Source organism: Patagioenas fasciata, chromosome 2, assembly GCF_037038585.1.
Source record: "Patagioenas fasciata isolate bPatFas1 chromosome 2, bPatFas1.hap1, whole genome shotgun sequence".
In the NCBI taxonomy this organism is placed as follows: domain Eukaryota; kingdom Metazoa; phylum Chordata; class Aves; order Columbiformes; family Columbidae; genus Patagioenas; species Patagioenas fasciata.
In genome coordinates this window covers 52438483-52461922 of record NC_092521.1, presented here as the reverse complement: position 1 = coordinate 52461922, position 23440 = coordinate 52438483, and the positions used below count along the sequence as shown (strand labels likewise).

At 36.1% G+C, this 23440-nt stretch overlaps 1 protein-coding gene across 1 annotated transcript in view; it reads right to left on the bottom strand.

Moving 5' to 3' along the window:
• The window catches only part of SMCHD1 (structural maintenance of chromosomes flexible hinge domain containing 1), an 81939-nt gene that overhangs the window by 8137 nt on the left and 50362 nt on the right, over positions 1–23440 (bottom strand). The window contains exons 27-42 of the mRNA XM_065832058.2: positions 23005–23093; positions 22016–22134; positions 21156–21323; positions 19338–19463; positions 15916–15995; positions 15635–15792; positions 12512–12627; positions 12049–12110; positions 8851–8938; positions 8308–8439; positions 6949–7101; positions 3896–4022; positions 3611–3730; positions 2157–2242; positions 970–1092; positions 535–725 (exon numbers count right to left, since the gene is read on the bottom strand). Of these exons, the coding sequence (XP_065688130.1) occupies positions 535–725; positions 970–1092; positions 2157–2242; positions 3611–3730; positions 3896–4022; positions 6949–7101; positions 8308–8439; positions 8851–8938; positions 12049–12110; positions 12512–12627; positions 15635–15792; positions 15916–15995; positions 19338–19463; positions 21156–21323; positions 22016–22134; positions 23005–23093 (1938 nt within the window). The remainder of the gene's footprint in view (positions 1–534; positions 726–969; positions 1093–2156; positions 2243–3610; positions 3731–3895; positions 4023–6948; positions 7102–8307; positions 8440–8850; positions 8939–12048; positions 12111–12511; positions 12628–15634; positions 15793–15915; positions 15996–19337; positions 19464–21155; positions 21324–22015; positions 22135–23004; positions 23094–23440) is intronic.

The following is a 23440-nucleotide window of genomic DNA, read 5'->3' as shown; positions in this document are numbered from 1 at the left end:
ATATGCGCATCAGATCTTTTCTAAAAGGCATTCTTTATGATATTACCAGTCATCTTCACAAGCAAATTATTTTCAGGCACAGAATTATTATATTTTCCTTTATCTTCCAGGAAACCAAAACAGCTGAATGAATTTCTATTACTACAGATTATTTTAGGGAATGTACTCCAGAAATGGATTTTGGTAAAAGTTAGAATTTGTTTTAAAGCACTACTTCATTTAAAAGAAGTTCCTGCTTTAGAAAACACATCGAAGTGAAGAAAAAAACAGTAGATTGTCTTCTCTTTTTAATAGAAACACCCTATTAAATAAAGAACACCACGCAGTGGTTAAAGATAAAAAGATATAAAGCTAGGATTTCGGTTAACATTTCAAGTGACGTTAATGTTGCCAGAAACTTTATACTTTGAATCTTGAACAGGAGTAAAACTTAAAAAAGAGATTAGACAAAAAAACCCCAAAACCAACAACAACAAACCAAAACTGAACAAGTATATAATACAAATGCAGGAATTTCATTGTTTTTTTCTCTACCTGTTCCAATCAGGAAGTGTCTTCTTGTAAATAGAATCAAGGGGTAACACTTGTTGTCGACCTTGAGTTTCATCAAAAATGGAACGAGCGGCTTCAGTAGTCAGTGTGACTACACAGTCCATGTCGCTTGCCAAATGCCAAGAGATAACTTTTGCTGCTTCGTTATCCTCAATTTGAGCTAAATGTGCAATCTGTACCACAGAAGTCAGAAAAGTCAACATAGAAGCCAAGACCACCTCCCCTTTTCATATTAATCACAATAATCCTGCAACTGTGATGGCTCTGTTAGAAGGGCTGGTCATCTAATGGGTTGAGAACGCTATCTTCTTTTTAATAGCTCCTAAAAAATTCCTTGCATATTCAGCTGGCAAATTTTTCATCATTAACACTTCCTGGAACCAACAAAACTCATTGGAAGGCTGAGAGAAGACTCACCTTGCCTAAAATATCCTGGTTGCCTTTTGGGTAGTTTGGGAGGGTACAAGTTCGCCTTGGCTGTTTCATTACTCTTTCTTGATCCAACATCTTTTGTTTTATAACAGAATCCACATACTGAAGCTGAGAATTAGAATTTGAAGTTAGCAAGCATGTATCATTGGGCTGCAGAAGTAGTTACTTTACCAGTTGCCGATCAAATTCCGAACAAAAAACATTCAATAATCTGAGACAGGCTCTTAATATATAGAGGACCACTGCATATAAACTTAGAGGAGAGCAAAAGGATGCACACTGCAATTGTGAGTATGAACTTTAAAAAAAATAGTAACGAAAAAGTCACAAAGACTTCGGGGAACTTTTCATGAAGAGCCACCAGAGCTTGATCAGAGCCAAAACTGAAGAAAGTTTAAATCAGCAGGAAGAGACAACCACAAACATACAAAAAGTAACCATTTTAGAAGGGGACTATGTCTAGGCCTGAAAAATTTACCCAGCAAGGGGAACTTGGACATCACGATTACAGAACATGTGTAATTTAATTCTACTGATTTGTGATTAATGACTGTAACACTTATTTTTATTTGTCAGTAGTTTGAAAACTTTATCTTAAAAGTTTCTTTAAAATATAATCGGATTTTTATGGGAAACTAGCAAAGGGGTACATTGCCCTGAATCTTTCAAACTTCCTTTTACATCAACTTCAGCAGTAACAAATGAAATTCTAACTCTCTGAAAGTAAGTGTTTTCCTTTGGTTTACTTTTGTCAGAATACATCCCGTGTATATTGATCAGCCTGCAAAAACCCATTATTAAAACTAGCAGTACCAGTAACACAACTGGTAACCTTAGCAGAAAGGCAAAACCAAGCCCAGGATATAAAAGAGAAGTTTTTTGTATTTCTCTACCAGTTTAAGAGATAGTTGTATCAGCAGAACAGAAAAACAAACAACCAAACAACAACAACCCCCAATAAACCAACACACCAAACCCCAAAACAAACAAAAAAATTAAGTTAGGCACCAATACAGAAATCTTCCTCATGGTTTAAATTTTCAGGGTTTTAGTAACAGGTGCTTGTGTATATACCAGTGTGATTCAATAATGTTATATAATGATATCCATCCAATATTAAGATCAGATGTATTTTTAAGATGTTATGGAGTCTAGTAAGAAAAAAGCCATACTGTGTTTATCTGTGGTAATTCAATTTGGTGTTTTTTCAGTTCACTCTTCAGGTGAGTTTCTCTTGTTTCAGCCTGTTTAACCTGACCTGAAACCGGTAAAATCAACAGAGAGTAAGGAAATGTTACAAAGCAATGGCATGCTTCTTACAGAATTTCTCACAACTGCTCAGAATTATGCCACCCACAGCTGATCCAATCTACTTCTCAATTTCAGCACAGACTATCATGATCTGTCCACAAAGATCTCAAGATTTGTCCAGCTTCTAAGCAATTTCAGCAGCTGCCATCTCCTTCAGCTTCAGGAAGCAATGGAGCTACTCCTAACATCAGTCTTTTCTGTTTTCAACCTCAATTATCTTTTCAAATGGTTCCCCAACAGGCGAAATAGCAAGAGGGAAGGGAAAAGTGGTCGCTGGCATCACCCTCTTTTGTCTCTTACATGGAACACCACTTTCTGAACACTATTTCCTCAACTTCCATATCTGAATTGAAACAATTTTGAAAACAAATGAGAAAACAAGTGAGTTGCTTTCCACTCTATTCAAACAGGTTTGTATTTGGAAGTATTATTTACGCATGAAGTATAATGCTGTGCTCTAGCTTGCTCTCTAGAGATGTTCAAAAATCTGCAAATATGAAACAAAACTTGCCTTTCACACTGGAATTCAGAAATTTGCATCCATAATGGAAACAGGCAGTGAGCAAGTAACAGAAACATAGGCCTGTACTAAAATTACAAGAAACAGCAGCATCTTCTAATCCAGAATGCTTTATTTACACTGAGTGGATACTTAAAACAAAAATTCAAAATGCATCAACTAGAACAAACCTTCTGATAGACAGGATGACTCAAGCAAAAAAATAATGCAAAGAAAACATTCCCTTCATCTCTTCCACTTCCATAAAAAAACTGCCCTCACTCTGCTCTGCTGTTTAACACACAATAAAGGATCATGTTTTCTGAAAAACATAATGAATAGCTACACAACACTTTTGAATAATGTACATAGCATCAAATGTGGGGGTAAAGTAACATTTTGAAAATGCAAAACAAACTTTTTGAAAGAGAATTATCTACAGCTCATTCCCTAAAATTGTTTTTAGGCAACTCTTTTATTTCCAGATAGATGAGCATTCACACATCCGTTGCAAAGATGGCAGTGCAAGGCAGTCATGGAAAAAAAAAAAATCAGATCATCAACTTCAATGTTTTATTCCTCCTTCTGACCTAATACATTCTACCTCAAATCAAGACCCTTTATGGATAGGTACATCCAAATAACTAGATGCTTCCCTGCTAATGCTAACATACATTCCCTTCTGCTTCCCTTTAATTACTGTATCTCATCATTTCAATAGCAATTTTTCTCCCTCTCTCTATATTCTCAAAATGACTACAGGAAAAAAAAAGTTTAATTTCCAGGAAATTTATTTATATATTTGATCAAACTTACGTTTCAATTCAGTTGTAAGCTGATTAGTAGTATCAAGCCAATTTCTGTAAACACCTATGGACTGAGACAATTGGTCTCTCTCCTTTGTAAGTGCTGCCATCTGCTGCTGCTTCTTGAAATCTACAGAAATAAATGCACATTTTCAGAAGAAAATACAACATATTTAGTTGGTTTAAATATCAGGAAAAATCTATTAAGCTATTACACAGTTCTGAAGAAAAATAATGGACCTAAAAATAGTTAGCTCTAAGGAACAGCAAGCATTTGAGAGTAACTGAAACATACCATTGTAAAACATAAATGACAGACGGTATGGTTCCAAAGGTGTTTTCAAACCTAGCAGATCTGGCTCAAATACAAGAACATATTCAGTGCTATCTCTTCCAGGACTATTTTCAGCCAGCACTAGATTCTAATAAACACAAAACAAAACAAAACAAAAACACAACAACCAAACAAATATACATAAGTTTATGTTCACACTTGAGGTAACACAAAATAAAATAAACATTCTTCAAATACTAAATCTTACAAGTTACTTAACACATATCTATACAGTATTACTACAGATTTAAGTACTGGCTTGGAAATGCCTTTTATATGTAATAAAAAGAAGTAAAATACAAAGATTTAGCAGTATTTCATTATTTAGGAATTAAGATTGTCATTTTACCTGTTTAAAGAGTCTTATTATTTTTGGATATGTTATATTTAAGAGACATGCTTAGAAAAAAGCATTCTCTGCACTGTCCCACAAGCAGGATTTCCTCAGATGTATTTCATTCAGCGTGGGAACAAATGCAAACAGAACATTAAAAAGAAAGACCCAATCCATAAACACAGTGAAGGAAAAACAAACTATTCCCAGTGCTGAGTTAAAGTTACTGCTGTTACCATGGAAGTAGACAGCAGGTCCCAAACGAATGAACAATATATATCCAAACATTAACATGAAGATCCCATTTCTAATCAATTTGTTATTGAAAAGGCAAACTAAATCCTTCCCCTTTCTTTACATATACAGGAAGTATTATAAAACCATAAAGAATGGTAAACAGAAATAAAATTAGTATAGGTAATATCTAAATGTGCTGTTACTTTGGGAAAGGTATCATGCATAAAATGAATAATGCTTATAAAACTCATACTGTTTCCACCTTTAACATGTTGAAATTGCTACTCAACTGGCCAAATCAAGAGAGAGGTGGTTGCAGCCTAAAAGAAGAGATAGATATATAACCTTCAAAGATGGTCTTCACGGCTTTCAAAAATATTGCAGCTACATATTTAATCAGAAGAAGTCTGTAGTGGAAATATCTTTTCCTTAGAAAATTTATGCTAATAAAAACACAAACATTTTTCCTTCATTAAACAAGTCTAGTATTCCTGAACCTCAGTGTAAGGGTAAACACTTCAGAAAATGCGGAGTATTTAGGTCACAATGGCTCAACAACATATTACTAGCACATGGAGATTAAAAAAATAGTTATTTCTGCATTTGTCCTCTCTGAGGTGTCTGAGAAATTACCCAGTAATTCTATCTGAACTGTCAGAATCCACTCTATGGGGCTTATTGTTTCCCTGAACAGCATTGAGTTTAAACATCTGTTGAAATTTCTACCACAGGTGTAAAGGCAACATTTGTGGAGAAAAGTAGTATTAGACCAGTGCATATAACTGACCCTTTACCTACACTTTTGCATTTTTTCCCACCCCACCTATATGAAAAAAATGAGTTCACAAACCAGCTAATTTATTACTCCTGAAACATGGTTGAGGAACAAGAGAAACCCAGAGTGTACCATAAATCAATCAGTGCATTAATGTTATCTGATACCTCTATTCAGTCCATGCATTTTATTTTTCTAGCTTCTCATACACATTTTGTGACTTTTCCATATGGATTAGAGTAGATCAGAGTTTGACATATTGTTCAGTGAAAAATATTTGCCCATGTTAACTGGATGTTTCTGTCCTTGACAGAGAATCTGTATCACTAAGTTTCATCTATGTAGTTCTATAAAAGGAGCTGATGTACTGAATAAAATATATTACAAAGTGTCTATGTTGGATCTGTGGATTTTAGTGATTCTACTGGGGTTCTATTGTGGTGATTTCCGAGATGTAATGGGAGATTTTGTATTTGTTGCTATAAGGCAGTGTCTTCCTCCACCTGGCACACACTGACACTGGTCTGCTGGGAAGCTGCTTTCAATTAATGAGTTAGAAAACGTGGCTGAGAAAATTTCATTAGAAAGTTCGATTCTCCTTCAGCACACCTAAGTGTGTGAAGATTTCCATAGATTTCAGGATAGTAAAACATGTGACAAGCAGAGGAACCAAATGAAGTAAGGGTATATACTTCTGCTCTGCAATTCTTACATGATACTTCAGCAACTTAAAAAGAAATATATATATATATAGGTATACACCTATATAACCACATGAGTAGTCATATTCACAAAAGTTCTGTGTAGGGTTTTAAGAGAGATATTGTGATCACCACACTCAGAACAAATGTGCAGCTCTACGCTCAGGTGGGTTTTCTGGTGTGTTTTGAACAGTTTCTGGTTTTGTGCATGTGCACTTTCTAGCTCCTGTCTTTTACATTATACCTTGTAACAACTGTTACAAATGGAACTCATAGGTATCAAAAATTCAATCCTCATTTGTTGAAGAAAAAGGGACTATGATGACCTGACTACAATATGCAGTACTCTCAGAGGCATGCCTCATGCTACAGTTGGAGATTCAAACTGAAATAAAGCAAGCATTTTTAACCTTCAAGAGCACTAATGGCTGAAGTAAAGCATGAAGTGGCAGTTTTATCTTTAATTCTTCAAATGAGGACAGGATGCCTTTCTACAAAGAGAAGCTGGTACAATTTAATTACATATATATGAAGAGGTCAGACTAAATAATCTTAAGATATTACAGCCAGATAGTATTATAAATAAAAATATAAAATATGGCTAATATTAATAGTTTAACTACAAATTAGTGAAGTGTTATTTAGATGTGAAATTCAAATGAGGATAAGACTTATCCTGGATCCCCCTGTATGTCCCAGTCCTTAACTGAGTTTTTGAATGCACTTGTAAACTTCCTTTGCTTGACAAGGATAACCAGTTTAAAGAATGCCTTTTCCTCGAGTTTTTTGAAAATCAGCAACCAAACAGAGAAGAAATAATTTATGTGTTTATCAGTAAGGGAAGACTACAATATATGCTAACCATCCAAAAAACACGAGGTGTAAGATCAACTTTGAAACTGCAGGAAAATAGGCCTCACTGGATTCATTACTCATGGAGCTAACGGTGTATTTCAGTCAGACTTACAATTGCAGCTGATCCTCTGTCAAACGGGAACTCAAGTGTACTGACTTTCCCCTGAAACTGTGGGATCTCTATATCATCATCTTCATTTGGGCTCTTAATTTTTGCTATTATTTTGCCAACTAGATCAATTCCAGTGTGGTTGTTGTATTTATCCTGTGATTAAAAAGACAAAAACGTTAGTTTGTAACATGAAACAAATAAAGTAATCCATTTATGCACTGCATTGGGTCTGTGTGGCAAGGTGCTGGCAGTGGAGGGGTTGCAGGGGTGCTGTCTGTGATAAGAACCTGGAGCTGCTCTGTGCTGGACACAGTCAGCTCCAACCAACCCACTGCAGGGAACAACTGAGCCCCTCAGACAAATTGGGGGTTCCTCTGGGAAAATATATTTAAGAAAGGGAAAAAAATGCACAGGCAGAGGAGAAGAGAGGGAAGAAAAAAAAAAAAGATAAGAGAAACAGCAAGGTGAGAGAAGAAGGAGGGCTGGGACGAATTCCAGGTGCCTGAGCAGGGATTTCCCATCAGCCTGCAGGGAGACCATGGTGGAGCATGGATTTCACTGCAGCCCATGAAGGACCATAGCGGAGCAGATCTCCACATAGCAGCCTGTGGAGGACTGCACACCTGTTAAGAGGGCTCATGTTGGAGCAGTTCATGAAGGACTGTGGCCAACCGAGGGACCCACACTAGAGCAGGAAAACCATAAGGAGGAAGAAGCAGCACAGTGGAACTCTTATGGACTGGCCATGACCGCCATTCCCCATCCCCCTGCACCACGTGGGAGAGGTAGAGGAGTCTGAAGCAAAGCTGAGATTGGGAAAGGGTGGGGTGGAAGGTGTTGCTTTAATTTTTTGGTCTTTGCTTCCCACTACTCAAACCTGTTCTAAGTGGCAATAAATTGAATTAATGTTTCATAAGCTGAGTCTGTTTTGCCCTTGGCAGTAGCTAGTAAATGATCTCCCTGTATGCTTGTGAACATTCAAAGTTCATGAAACATTTTTTCTAACACAAGATTTCTAAGAGAAACCATCTCCTGCAAAAAAAATCATGAAGAGAAACATCTGCTGTGTATACAAGTGTTTTGCCACTGAATCTATTCTTGAAACATTTTTTTACTGCGGCAATGATAAACGGTTTCTGTTGAGATGCCAGACAGCAGGGATTACGCATTTTAGTTTTGGTCATCTGTATGTAAATAAAACAAGTTACACCGGTCATATACTGGAAATCACCGATTTACATCTTTTTTGTGAAGTTAATCTGCAAAGAGATAGCAGCAATGACTTACAGTAAAATTCAACATATTTTTAACAGTGCTATACATTTCCCTAGTTATGATTTTGTATTAAAGTATAGTTACCATTACATGGAGGCGTAAATCCTTGACCAGTGTACGGCTAGTAAGAGTTCGAACGTTGGAAACTGCTGGAGTAGCTGGTAAAGAATCAGGTAACAAGCGTACAGGGTCATTAGGTACAACTTCAACTATAATCTAGCAGAAAAAGGAGGAAGAATAAAATAAAACAAAATAAAATAAAGACTGACATAATTCACTGCAATTCACCTGCACACATGGATTGCTCAAAAACACTGAAACAAATGCATGGGAAATTTGCTGGCAATCTTGAAACAGATTAGCATGACCATAAAACAGTTCTACAAGGTTGCAAATTACGCAGCTTTGTTATTCTATGAAATTTCTGCTTAGTAATAGCAAATGAAAACATACTTTGATAATCAACAGTTTGAACTCAGTAACTACCAAAAATAAAAATATAATTTTTTTACAAACCTTGCTAGTTAAAGTATTTGCTTTCTGAATCTAGAAAGTATCATAATAGTTCTCCAAGATGATTTTGTGTTACATGTTCTTGGCTACACGTAATTAATTATAGATTCAAACCTGGTCACTGCTGAGCATATTTGTCTTATCCATCGCAAAGGTAAACTGGATACAGTAAGTTCCCACTCTCTCTGGAATCACTTTATCCCTAAAAAAATCAAAACCAAAACCCAAGCAAAAGTGAGTCAATATTAAAGTGACAATTATGTAAGTACGCAAGCAGTCCAAATTCTGAGTAGTCCTCCAAATTAGTTAGAGAGTCCTGTTAAGGCATGATGTATTTTAGCACTCCTTCATAATATTCCTCCTTTAGCAAGAATACCATGGAAGTTTCTGAAGAACTAGAATTAGGCTTTTTGAAGCTTGGATAAAGAAAGTCTCCTGCAAGAGTTTGTCTCTACTAGCTGGCAGTAACTTTGCAGAGTTGTTCAGAAATCTGCAAATCTACCTCATTTCACTTGCTGCCCAATGAATTTTCATAAAGCTACTGAAACAGTGCATAGACATGTTTAGATCTGCAACAACAACAAATTTTCTCCAAATTTAATCATTTGGCTTGAATTCATATAAAATCTGAGTAGCTACTTCCTTCTCTTACTCAGAAGGTGTACAAAGTTGGGTAACTTGGACAAGTGGTAAAGGTTGAATATAGTGAAAGACAGAGGAGTTTTCATTCTACCTTACAGTGTTCCAGAGTGCAGACCACTGGCGAAGAACTCCCAACATCAAGACATAAAGGGAAGACAAGATGCCTGTGCTTCTGTTGCTATAAAAAGAACTTCACCTACTAAGGAAGGCCACAGGGCACCCAGAAGATTGCTGCAGTGTTTAATTCAAGGGATAGCACTGACTTATGAATGCTTAGGAACTTTAGAGAAGATGGAGTCTCTAACAAAGATTTCAGACATTTCTCCAAGAGGATGACTTGTGGCACTCCTGAACTGGTTAACTAGATTATTTTTTCAACATACAGCATTTTATCTGTTTTGCCAATAACATTAAAAAAATTGTTTATTCTTCTTTTGTTTGAGAAGGAGTAAGATGCAAGATTCCCTGGAATGCTTAACTTGTAAAACACAAAATCCCAAAGCTTTACCAATTTCTAGAACAGGCCATGGCTTTTCCTTTTTGTATTTTATATAGAGTAGGAACAATTCTACTTTCTTTTCTGCATTTTATCTAGGTTAAGATTTAAGGCAGCATCTGTCTTGTCAGGATGCATTAAAAAACAGAGTTGGGAATAATCTGTTAAAGGTCTTGTGGCTGAACAACATCTAATCAGACATATGCTCTAGAAAAAGAAGAAATTGCAGAATTGTTACGGAAGTTGTAAGACTGTCTAATAGCATCCATGCTACCAATTGGCATTAAATAGATGAAAATCATTTGTGACTGTGCCAAGGACAGGAAAACTCGAGAGAAATGAGGTGGTAGACAGTGATGCCACAGACACTGGCACCAATGAGTAATACATACTTTCCTACAAGGGCTGCTAATGGGTAATCTCTACCTACTGTCTGTTTTTCAAATTTTTCGAAAAGGTTGGGAGCTTTAATTCTGGACATTTGTGGACAGTTAGTAAACTACAGGTACTAATGTCAAGGTTGCCATAATTGCATATTCAACTCTATATAGGTTCATTTATATTACACTGACCACAATAGTCCATTTCATAGGAGAACGTTTATTAGTATGGGTACACATTGGCACATACATTCCAGTTTTCTTCTCTGGAGGTACAACTATATGATGCCAAGTGCCTTGTTTTGATACTGTTTTAGGGAGTTCCTGTGTTGTAACTACACCTATAATTAAGAGTTTCTCAAAATGACCAAAGTCACAGAAACGCACCTCATACTTGGTGCACGTCTGCAGCGATCCTCAGTTTCTGGAGAAGTTCATTCCATACACTTGAACTAGCCATGCAGAAACCTCAGCTCTGTTAAAAGCAAAACTGCACCCTTATTTGGGAGTCTCCTTTTGCTACAGCTGCCAAAATCAGCCTTAGAAAGCCTTGGAACCTCAAGTGCTTTCAAAGACAAGACAGATCTCTATAATGATACAAAAAGCCATTCTCAAATAGCTTTTTGAGTTAGTTGTAATCTCTTCAATGAAAGTGCCTTTATATACAAATACATTATGTTGCTGTACGTGACCTGAGAGGCTAAAAAGACTAAATAAACAATGGTCATATCAACCGCCTTCCCAGATGGGATTGTTTTTTGGCTGGATATGACAGAGGGATTTGTAGATAAAGGTACATTTGCATTGCATATCAAGCTGGGTCAGAGCACTGGATTTGAGCCTCAGCTAACTTGCCTCCTGGGAAACAAAGGTGTTGAAGACTTAATGCTACATTAAGGTCTTGAACACACATAGATTCCCAAGGATTACAAACTGGATCCCTGGCTTCCTGAACTCTTATTTTGTGCCTCGAAAGGGAGGAGAGTCACAGCTGAGAGGCAAGTTAGAAAACTTCATATCACCTCTTAATGTGCTGCCACTCAGATGCTCCTGGAATCTTGACACAGCTGAGCTGCAGAAGCCTCTGTTCCTCTGATGCAGGAATGAGCATCAGCTGTGGAACAGTGGAATCTGCTGCATTAAGCTGATCCTAAAAGAAAGAGTGCTCCTAGGAGTCAAGAGATTGAATTAAAAGCCATAACCACAAGTATTTAACTGATCTCATAGCATGCCTGCCAGGAACAGAGGTAAGAAGAATGTGGCAGTGAGGCACAAGCTTATGATGAACTCTAGTTCTGCTGCCTGTCATCAAGGACACCATCTCTGAATACGTAACCTGAGGAAAGACCACTAAACTGACAGGGCCAAAGTCATGATTCAGGATTAAGACACAGATACACAAGGTATTAAAACAGAGTTAAGTCCACTTTGTCCAGCCTGCAATTCTAAAGCAGTTGAATGTAACATTGAAAAGAAATAAGGAATGTTACTAGACAAGTGACAAGCAGATGATACAGTCCCTTCATTGCTAGTATTTCTAATCATATATTCCAGTATATTTTCTTGGATGCTTCTCTACTCTCAGATTAAACAAATGTCAACTGTATCTAGTGAAGAATTCAATCCTCATGTTCACTGCATTTTGCTAATATCTTTTACCATTTCATAGCACTGTATCGTACTAATTCTATAGCAGATTGGTATTTTCAAAACCTAAACCTCTTGTTTCTATTTCAAACTATGTATTTCATACAGTAAGTTGCATCAGTAATTACGAAATAAATGATGCTATACCTGAAGTAGAAGAAGCCATCTTCTTTGTCATCCTTCACTTTACTACAGCTAAATGTTGTAAACTGAAAAGAAAGATACAAAAAATTTAATGCAGTATACTGAAAGTTAAAATATCTTATTTTACTATGCTATCAAGTCTCAGTGATTTACAGTACCGATAGTGTACAGTATTTAAATGAGATCACCTATACTTTAGGTGCTTGGAGTCTTGTATCTGCAAAATTTAGCGTGGCAACTTTTAATAGTCTCTGTGCTATTAGTTAGCTTCCGCACAGAAGTAGCAATTTTGTCCTTAATGTAGTCTTGACATTTGAACAGTTTGACAATTTGTAACAGGACAGATATCAATTAACAAATATGATTGATATATAATACTCGTTATTTAAAATCTAGAACAGAACGTCGATCTAAGTTAAATGAAGGCAAGTTTCTACTACAAATGTTTGTCCTATGCCAGACTTACATCAATCATTGTCCTAGTTTCGCTGCTCTGTGCTTCCCACATTTTCATAGAAATCCTTGCTGGATTAATATTTTTAATAATGTTGTCATCTTCAGAAAGAACACTAACCATAAAATCTGTAGAATGAAAGACAATGTTTTTTCAAGATTATTTTTACTGACAATTAAGAAGACTAAACTCTTCCTCCACAAGTGCTTTAGCCATTGAACTACTGGATAGAAAGGCGCAGTAGTTGGAAAGGGACTGCACCAACACCCCTACCCTATTCCCCATCTGTTAACCACACTGCAATAAAAAGGACTTGTGCTATGAATCTGAAACTGAGTTTCGCTAGTTCTTACAGATTAATATCACATACTTCAGTCTGGTGGAAGTTGGATATATGTACATGTCTCACTCCTCCATTTGCCGTTGACTGGTTCTGTAGTCAAAATACTTGCCATTTTATATCTTGATCTGAAAAAAACAGCTTTTCCTAGCTATTCCACAGAAAGTTTAGTGGCCTGAAGGAAACGGAAGCCAAAGTAGACTAAAACTACCCTTCCTCTAGTTGAAAATGTGAACTAAGCACTTTGACCCTATGGCTACAAGTGGATTTCAAGCATATAATTGAAGCTACACTTCTCATGGAGAATTTTGCTCTTTAAGGAAGGACTGTGGTTTGATGTGTATGAAAAATTCAGGTAGGACTTCCTCCAAGATTTCAGTGCTGGTCCTCAGATGTACCCAAGTTCACCAGTAAATCCAATAATTAGGATGTTAATTAAATAGGAGGCTGTTACTAAGGAATTTAATGTCTAATTTTATATCAAAATTTAATGTCATATATACATTAGCTCCTGAAGAAGCTGTTTAATTATCTTTCTCTCTCAAAATCTGGTTGATTTATACCACACACTACATTTGAAAAAGGCATGGATGTTCAAATGAGATGATCTTTACAAGTCCCTTCCAACCCAAACCACTTTGCGAGTCTATAATTCTGTAGTATGCTTCCTCTATGCAAAACTAAAATAACTGTGAATTTAGTAAAGTTCTTGCCACTATATGGAGTATTTTAAAGAACAAAAACCTCATTCCATAAAAACGTTGGCTCACCAGGTTATGACAGTATAATTATTATCTTTGAATATGAACCTTCTTTGGTCAAGAAACAAGCCCTCACAGAACTCATACTTGTGGGAGGTATTCTGCTTCCCAACTCCTAATACTATAAATAAATGTTTATCATCCTAATTTTTAAATAGAAGCTGCAGGTATTTCATACAGGCTTGGGATACAACAAATGGATTTGTATGAAGAAGATTTTCTGATTCTTTGGTCAACTTTGAGAGATGTTTATCACTTGGGAATCTAGAAGTATTTACATAGTAGTACAGAGAATAGGTGGGCAAAATTAAGATGCTTGCGCTGAAATCACACTGTGAAACTAAAAACAGTCCTTAGGTAGACAATTTTTTTGGTACTAAGTCCACCTACAGGCAAGGAAAAGACTGAAGCATAGGAAGCAGAGTGTCTTATAAGAGCTTACTTTACTTAAGGAACTTGCCAAAAGTTGTCTAAGATACCAAGTACCCTATATCAGCAGGTCCACTCACGTTCACATAGTTGTCAAGTCCTTCAAACACATTTGCAAGGCACTACTTTCCTGTACAAAAGTCATGTAGTACCCAGATTGCTCCCATTTCTACATTTATCTATACACTGACTTACATTATTTATATTCCTTCTAACAACTGCCCAGAACTGAAAACACATCTTCTGATTAAAAGTTTCCCTGATCTCTCCTGAAACATTTTGAAAAATGTATCAGATTTGTCACTTTTATTTAGTCCTTTCAAATAAAGGGCAAATTAAATAGGATTAGCATATCAGAGTCAGTAACTTCGCAAATCAATGCCTAATTTAATTTATAATTCTTAAGTGAATAATTTTCAATACAGGAAATCTGTTAGTATTTACTTCATCAGATAGATCTAGAAGTCAACTACTAAAGATTCAAATGTGGTTTTTAATTTTTTCTTTTTTTTTTAAACGAAGGATGGGATCGAAGGGGCAAAAAAAATAGTTTGGAAACTACTCTCCTTCACAGGTACCACTAACAAAATACAGCAGGCTTCCCAAGTCTCAAATGTGTGCTTTGCTCTGTTTTTTATTTCAATAAATTGTTACTGAAGTATCTTCTTGCTGGTCTTAATATGCTATTACATTTAAACGGAGAGAATCTACTTGCTTTCTATTTAATTTATTTAGACAGGACTTCTGCTTTCTGAAAAAAAACCCTTTGTGTAATGGTTTCATAGTGCAAATTGCACTATTGCAAATTAAAGAGGAAAATTTTCTGGAAGAAGGGCTAGTAAACTTGGATTCTTCACTGGCAAATGCAAGAACCGTATCTCCCATGTTTATCATAAAGAAGACTTTTATGTCCTGAATTAACTGAATTAGTATAGGTCTCCTATTCATGCAAAAGTTTCTCTATAGGAAAAAGTAGGGTTTCAAATTCTATTTTCCTTTTAGCAAGAGATATTTCCTCATTGTCATAACTTTATTTTCTTTATGTTTTCTTTATTGTGAATACTACTGGAATCTAAATCATGAGATGGATGATCTTCTTTTATGGCTCAGTCTTAATTATAAAGTAAAGATCATCGTTTTGTGAGAAAATACAAGAAGAGAGAAGAATATTGTGTACTGTCCCTTGCATACTTCTGATCACTTTTTGGTTCCTCTTGGCTCACAGTCAGCCTATAATTTTATAGGTACCTCCTTTATTAGTATTCAAAAAAAAAAAAAAGGGGGGGAAAAAAGTATGAACTAGCTCAGGAAGATAAAAATCAGAAATATGGTACTTCACTGAATACAGAGAAGAGATTCTGTAGTTTTACCATTTATATACAGATAAAGCAAATAATTTGGAGAAAATTATTAAGAGGCTTTCCAAAGATGATGTACATATATCTCTCTAAATGTTACAGAAACACCTGAGATATGGCTGTTACAAAGAACTGAGACAAAACAGACCAAGTGAAAAAATACACCAGGAGAACCAGAAAATAGTTCTTCACGGGTTTACAAGGCTCGTGAGTGATCGGTTTCCACCAAAAAAATCCTTATACTTACCAGGGAAGGTACCTCCTGCTGGAAAAGAAGCATCTTTGTCATATTTAACATTCAAGCAAATGGGTTTCTCAGGATCAGGCAGGACATTTAATGTGATTATAGGACAATCTAATGCGGTCTTGTTGTACAAGGCTTTAAGCTGTAAAGTGTGTTCTCCCCTGAAATATACAGAAATCATAAAACCTGTTATAAAATATCGCTTCTGAAACGTGCAGCTTAAATACAACTAGCATGCGGCATTTCAGAATTCGGGTTTTTTCCATATAGTTTTGACTACTTACCTAGGTGCATGAATACTAATAACTCCAAGGTTAGCCCTACCATTTTCATCTGTTTTGTGTTGATGGTTTGAAGGAACAATCTGTAAAAAAAAATTTTTTATTATTTCAATGACACAGAAGTAGTATCAAGTCTTGAAATAAAATCTATACCTCATTTGCCTGCATGCTCTTTCCATTTGAGCAATAGTTTGGTTTTATTTTTGCACTCTAAATTAAGGGAAGATACACTGTTATGAATTCAATATTAACAGATTTCAGAATTTTCCGTGCCATTTCTTGAAGACAATCACTTTAACTGAAGTAGAATATTTTTGCTCATTAACATGTTTGAATATTTTATTCATGTTATTTCTTTAATTGCTACTGATACTAACATGTCATCCATAGCACATGTTAATCTGAGTATATTTACAGATTCTGAAACCTTCTACAAACTATTTCCTTTTACAGCATTTCTCCCGTCTGCAGAGAGATTCCTGAGTAGTAAAAATTAAAGAATTATACAACTGGAGAAAAAACACCTAAATCATCTGTCTCAAACGTAACGACAAACAAGAATGAAACTCTATACTGGAAGAAAGGGCATTTAATCAAACGCTAATAATGATAACTTCTTGTCAGTGTTATTTTAGGATAATAACACAAATGCCTTATCCATCTCCTGTTAGCACATTAATTAGGTCTGATTCTAAATTCTTTGAAGTCAATGGAAATTCTACTATTGACTTAAAGGAATAGTTGCTGAATCCCATTGTCAGAAAACAACTTCCTTTTAACTCAAGGTGTTCAAGGTGTGTTTTCTATGTGCACTCTGCATTTGCTGCACTTATTTCCCTGGCACCGAAAGTGAAAGGTTACAATTGGCAGTACCATTAGGCCATACATTCACACATTAAATGGCAGAGATGTTATCACTTCACTTTTCTCATCAACTGTAACTTTTTGAAACTATGGACTCCGGCCTAGGAGATAAAGAACATCTCTTTCATTGAACCAGGTGTGTATCTTAAATACACTCCTGAAGTAAGCAGAAGCCATTTCTTCTGCAAATTTGTGTGCATGCTGCCTTAGCCTTACCTAAGAAATAGCTTGTCATGTATCACAAGAACCTCAGATAGTAGCTTTAAAGTTTGGAGGACAGCAAAGGAAGCCATGGATACATTCTGAATTCTTCTGTAATTAACTCCTCTCTAATAAAGGAAATCAAATTTTTCATTGATGATAAAATGCAGCAACATGATGTAAATGTTTGTCATTATCTGAATAGTGTTTGGCATTAAATTGCTTTCTATTTTCTATTTCAGCACAAATTTCAGTGCCCACTTATGCAAAAACAATGTTTTTAGAATACCTGAAGTGGGCAAACTTCTTCCCAAATTATTTTCTTTCCCAAATCTCATGTCAGTAAGTTAACAGAATGAAACTACTTTAAGGAAAGAAAAAACAAAAAAAGTGAAAGCTGATTCGTAACAGATCAGCTATGGGAGCATGATTTTATACCATCACGTCAATATAGGAAAGCAATGACAAAAACTGTATGCCTAATGGTTTAAATGGAAGGCAGCATTGTAAAGATATATTAAGGAAATTGCCAGACATTTCATGAGCTCTTTTGAAGAGTATACTCAACAAAATAAATCTGTATTTGAAATTACTGTACATCACAGAATGTAAAGTTTTAATTTTTACAAGAACCAGTGCTTTGTGCATTTCCACTACTGAGCTGCACACAATAGTTCAGTGTGTTTCTGTTCAGTCACACTAATTTGGTTTTGGATCTGTAAGACAGAGAATAGAATACACAAAATGCATGCTGGTACTGCAGAATATCAGGTTTAGGAAACTTAAGAGGATGGGATGTGAAATTTGTACAGACAGCTTATCTGAGAAGGTCAGATCCCAGAAGCTTCTCATTTTCTTTGGGAGACTGTGCATACAACCTATTTGAAATGCCTAGGCAAGACAGTTCTATAAGGGGTTCTCCAAGATACTCCCAAAGACTGATCCAGTGTCTATTCAGCAAACATGCAGCTAGTTGCTCTGCTTATGTATGAAAGTAACTCTTAGAAATGATACAGGTGTTAAGCTGTGAGAGAGTGCAGTAATAAACACATTATGACTATAATACACCTTGGCTTTCACAACACTGTCTCCTGGACATATCCCACTTTGATAGAAAGCATGCAGACTTTCTAAGACATGCTGCTGGAGGAATGCATAATTTCTGAAAAGACACAGCATGCCATCACCACATCTCTTTGATCAGGCAGCACAATGACACAGTGTTACTGTCAAGGTTGTATGTTCGCTCAAGAACAATATAACTAGAAGCCCTGAGGAGCTGCAGTTGGCATCACAGAGGCAGCTATTTGGGGGAAACTAACAAAAGAAAATCCCAAACTATGAGGCAGGCTTCTATGACAAGAGATTCAAAAGAGCCAGAAGAAAAATGTTCAAGATATAATGAAATTTCTTCCAAAAAATCCAGTAAAAGTAAGTAATAGTAGCATAGTTAAAATGGAGGAAAGGTGAGGCTGCGGCACAGTTCTTGAGGGATAAGCAAAAGGAAGCTATTGGCTGCTGTGTGTTCAGGGAGAAGAGGGACATAAATGCATGTCAAGCAGGAATAAAAAGGGAATAGGACAAGCACTGCATGAAAAAATGTCATGTCCAGAGGTTGATGAATTGTATATCCTGTATTGATAATGTACACATTCACTACAACAGTCTCTGCATGGACAGGAACATTTGACAGTTTGACTTATTGTTCCAATAACAAGAACAAAAAATTTTAATGAATGGAGTATACTGTCAAACTACTTTTTTCATACAGACCAATGTACAGACCACCTAGCACTCATACCTCCCTCACGGAAAAGACAGTAACCACTTGAATTTGGGTTAGATTTGCAGCCTCATTGCTTTTCACAGGGATAATGAAGGAAGGAGCAAACCTGCTGACTACCTTTACATACAGATGATAAGTCTGTATGTATGATAAGTGATTCAGGAATCACAATCAAAGAACAACCAGATAAAAATGATTTGGTTGCTGGTTCGGACCATATAATAATCATTATTATTACTCAGTAAATTACTGCAGATAAAGAAGGGGACGGAGTGTGGCATGCTGGCAGAATTTGGAAAAACATTCAACAGAAGATCCAGAGTGTACACTAATTACACTTGGACACTGTACTGTAGGGATTTTGTTATATATATGATTGTTATAATGGAATGGAGCTGAACAATCTGTCCTGGGAATTGTTTACATTAGTCATTGTCACTACTATTTTTTATGCCCTTACAATACTGTATTCATTTTTCAAAAAAAAAAAAATATTGAAAGTGAAGAAGATAATGTCAACATGACAACAAAAATTCATGTTAAATAAAGTTCACATAATAAGGCCTATGCTTACCTTTAAGTTGTTACTCTTTATAAGGCTGATTTTGACATTAGGTTCAGGAGATGGATTTCCCCACTGATCACACACCTGAACAATAAGGGGCTTCTGCAATTCTCTACCATTAATCACTGCAACAGGCTGGAAGAGATAAAATTGCATTATACAATTCTGCTCTAGGTATATCAGTCATCCATGGCAGGTCAAGAATCTGCAGAGCAATAGAGTCTACTTTTTCCATGTTATTTGTCTCCCATAACAGCTAGACCATGTCAGAGCTGTAAAACTCCAGGAAGGTATTTCCAGAGTTTTTGTATTTACATTCTCTTGTCATTCTGAAATGCACTACTTGAATTGAATTGCATGTGTCACTCATGTTGATGTGACTAAAAGGATGGACATGCTTCTGAAGAGGCTTATGAAACAGTCTCCTTGTTGCAGAAGGAGCAAATCTGTTAGCGGTTTGAAGGGACTTCAAAAGATCATCTGGTCCAATCCCCCTGCCGGAGCACGAACATCTAGATAAGGCTACACAAGAATGTGTCCAGGTGGGCTTTGAATGTCTCCAGCAAAGGAGACTCCACAATCTCTCTGGGCAGCCTGTTCCAGTGTTCTGTTACTCTCACTGAGAAGAAGTTTCTTCTCAAATTTAAATGCAACCTCCTGTGTTCCAGTTTGCACTCACTGAGTTACCATTGGTTGTCACCGAGAAGAGCCTGGCTCCATCCTCGTGACACTCACCCTTTACATATTTATAAACATTAACAAGGTTACCCCTCAGTCTCCAGTTCTCCAAGCTAAAGAGACCCAGCTCCCTCAGCCTTTCCTCACACAGGAGATGCTCCACTCCCTTCATCATCTTTGTTGCCCTGCGCTGGACCCTCTCCAGCAGTTCCCCGTCCTTCTTGAAGTGAGGGGTCCAGAACTGGAATGGCCTAAAACTTTTAACTTCTGATATAACTTAACAGCCTTCTAGAGAATAAAAATAGTTAGACACTCCCTGAACCTTTTGTTTCACATTTTTCTTCAGTAATTTCCTTCTCCATTTTCCCAACACCAAAAATCTTTATGCCTGTTCTCTACTCAGAGATTCCATTTTCTTATACCTGCTTCCACTCTCCTATTCTGTTTTCTGCTGCAACTTCAGCACTTGTTTGAAGAGACAAAGTAAACATTGAGAAATAATTTTAAAACCCAGCAAATTAATGGATGGTAGCAAAAGTCTCTCTCCTTTTTATTTTACGTAATTACTGTACTCTCTTCCCTGCTTTCTGTCTGTAAACACTTGTAAATATAAGTAAATTTCTGACTGCCTTTCTAAGTCCTAAACATCAAAAGACCCAATAAGAGATAAAGGAGAGATGAGCTACCAACTATTACTACCATTAAGGACTGTATCTTTGGCAAAGAGCAGTGGAAGATAGCTGTTAGGATCCAGCCTGCAGTTAAAAAATACATCATCTGTAGAAGGGCAAATGTGACAGAATAAACAGTTTAACAGATATTAAGGAATACGGTGTTGTAAACATGCACATGAGTTAGACAACTCAAAAATAAGTTTACTTTTAAATAACGAACGTAGTTAATTTATGAAAAATTATTCACTTCCAGAGTTTCATTTAAAATACATCTAACTTTGCTTGTGTTATGTTGTCCTGTATAGAATAAAAATATGCCCCTAGCACTGTCATATTCTACAATTTTTAGAAATATCAATACTAAGAAATCAGGGTTTTCAGCATTGCATCCTGTGCTCCATAAAGCTTTGGAAATAAAAGACCTGCTGACTAGTGACTCCAATGTTTTTTCCCAAACCAAAACTGTTCACCTTACCTTTTGTAACTCTGGCCAATCCACAAACTGCAATTTAGCAGGTGATCCTGCAGTTAAATTTAATCTGAGAAAGTCAGAAAATTCACGCCAAGCGAGGCACAATTGTTTGCTTCCAAGTGAACAAGGTTTAAACCGAATACCTTTTACTCTCATTGTTAGAGTACTTTCCTATAGAGAAATAAAAAGAAGATTTTATCAAGAACAAATAAAATGAAGTATAATTTATTCCTTTTTTTCCAATACGGTATTTTAATATTTATGCCCATTAGACACTATTTGCTGCTTTTACAGTGAGACAGTGGATTCAAAATTAAACTACAAGTTTTCCCTTTTGTGAAATTTATATGGACTTGTTGTGTAAGAAGTGATCAATTTCAAACTCAAGCATTTCTCAGGAACCTGTTTTTCAATGTATAAGAGTTACATACAACTTAGTTATAGTCAACATATTTTAAAAGGTATAGAACACGTTTTTAATTGAACTATAGCAAACAGTATCATTAGTCCATTCTACAAGCTTCTTCAACAGGTCATAAAATCAACTGTACCATCATAAACAAACAAGACAAAAAAAGTTAGAAGGTAAACAACAACGGGTTAGAGACAAAGCAAACCTGACTCAAGTGAACTGGCCCTCATGTTGTATAGCTGCAGCAGTGATAAGGTTTTTAACAGATGCTGCTGTGTTCCTTAGAACAGGATCATACGATATTAATGCTTTAGGTCTCTATCTTCTCACAGCTTACCAGCTAGTGCTTGACTATCTTTCCAGAGTTTTAATTCAATTCTGTGTGACAGAATTAAGACAATTACTCTACAAAGGCCACAGAGAAATAAACTACATGACATCTTATAAATACCTGCCAAGTTATTTTCAAATTCGATTTATCAAGTCCAGGCCCAGCAACTCCTAGGGAATTTAGACACGCAGATGTCATGGTCTGAACCTGATTTCCATACTGATCTGTAATCATTACCTCTGTTAAAAAAGATGATGATGATTAAAATTATTTTTAATACGATTATCTCAGCAGCTGCTTTAAGGAAACATTATACAACATATGGAACATAAATGTACAAAACATACACACAATATAAAGAAAATTTACATGAGTATCACTGAATCACAGAATGGCTGAGGTTGGAAAGGACCTCTGGAGGTCATCTGGTCCAACCTCCTCACCTAAGCAGGGCCCAGGACTGTGTCCAGAGGGCATTTGAATATCTCCAAGGATGCAGACTCTACAACCTCCCTGGGCAACCTGTGCCAGTGCTCAGTCACCGTCACACTGAAAAAGCATCTCCTGATGTTCAGAGGGAACCTCCTGTTAATTTGTCCTATGTGCTTTTCTTTGCTCACACACAACCTTTTAATGTCCTAAAATACTGCAAGAATTTTTAATTGCTTACTATGACATGTAGCACCGGCACAGAGAAATCAAAGGAGAAGACTGATCCCTAACATGCTCTCCTCTTACGCTAAAACTAATCTTACAATGTTTCACTTTGAAGTCTATGTCTTTGAAATAGTCTGAGTGCTGTTATGGCCTGTAAGATTTCAGAACACACAAATTAAACAAAAATTTATGAATAATTTTAACTCAGTGTGATGAATGTCTCAATGTACAAACTAAGAGGCAAATTTTATGAAAGAGTAACTCCAGAACTGTAAAATGGCAGTTAAAAAAGTGTGATCATCCTTGCATGAATGAGAATATAAATCTGGTTTTTATATTAAAATAATTAAAGATAATTGATTCCTGATTAATCCGAATACATAACCAGCTAAGAAATTGCAAAGAAAAAGAAATGTATCTTACAAGAAACTGAAGAATATGCAAATACTCACCAATTTCACCTTGTAGTTCTTCACCCATCTGCAGTGTGTTTGGTCCATTTAATTTACATTTAATGTGTTTGGGTTCATCAGGAAGTGGCCTAAGTCAGCACATGAAAATTGACTTATACTCATTAAGGCATTCACATATAACAGAATAGTATACATGATAGAGCATACATGGGTTATCACTAATTTGTGACTGGAATTATTTTTTTTTAATTTTATCCCTGCACGGACTTACAGGATCAAGCCTTGTGCAGGCAAGTTACATAGTAGCATTTACCTCAGTCCTATCAGGGGAGCTTATCAGACACTACTCGCATAACAAACCACAGCAATGTTATGCGATTTTACTTTATCTGTAATAACTTGCCTACCAGTATTTTACCATAGACCAGATCATTAGCCAGATAAAGCAGAATTCAAGTTTGGAGTATTTTACATC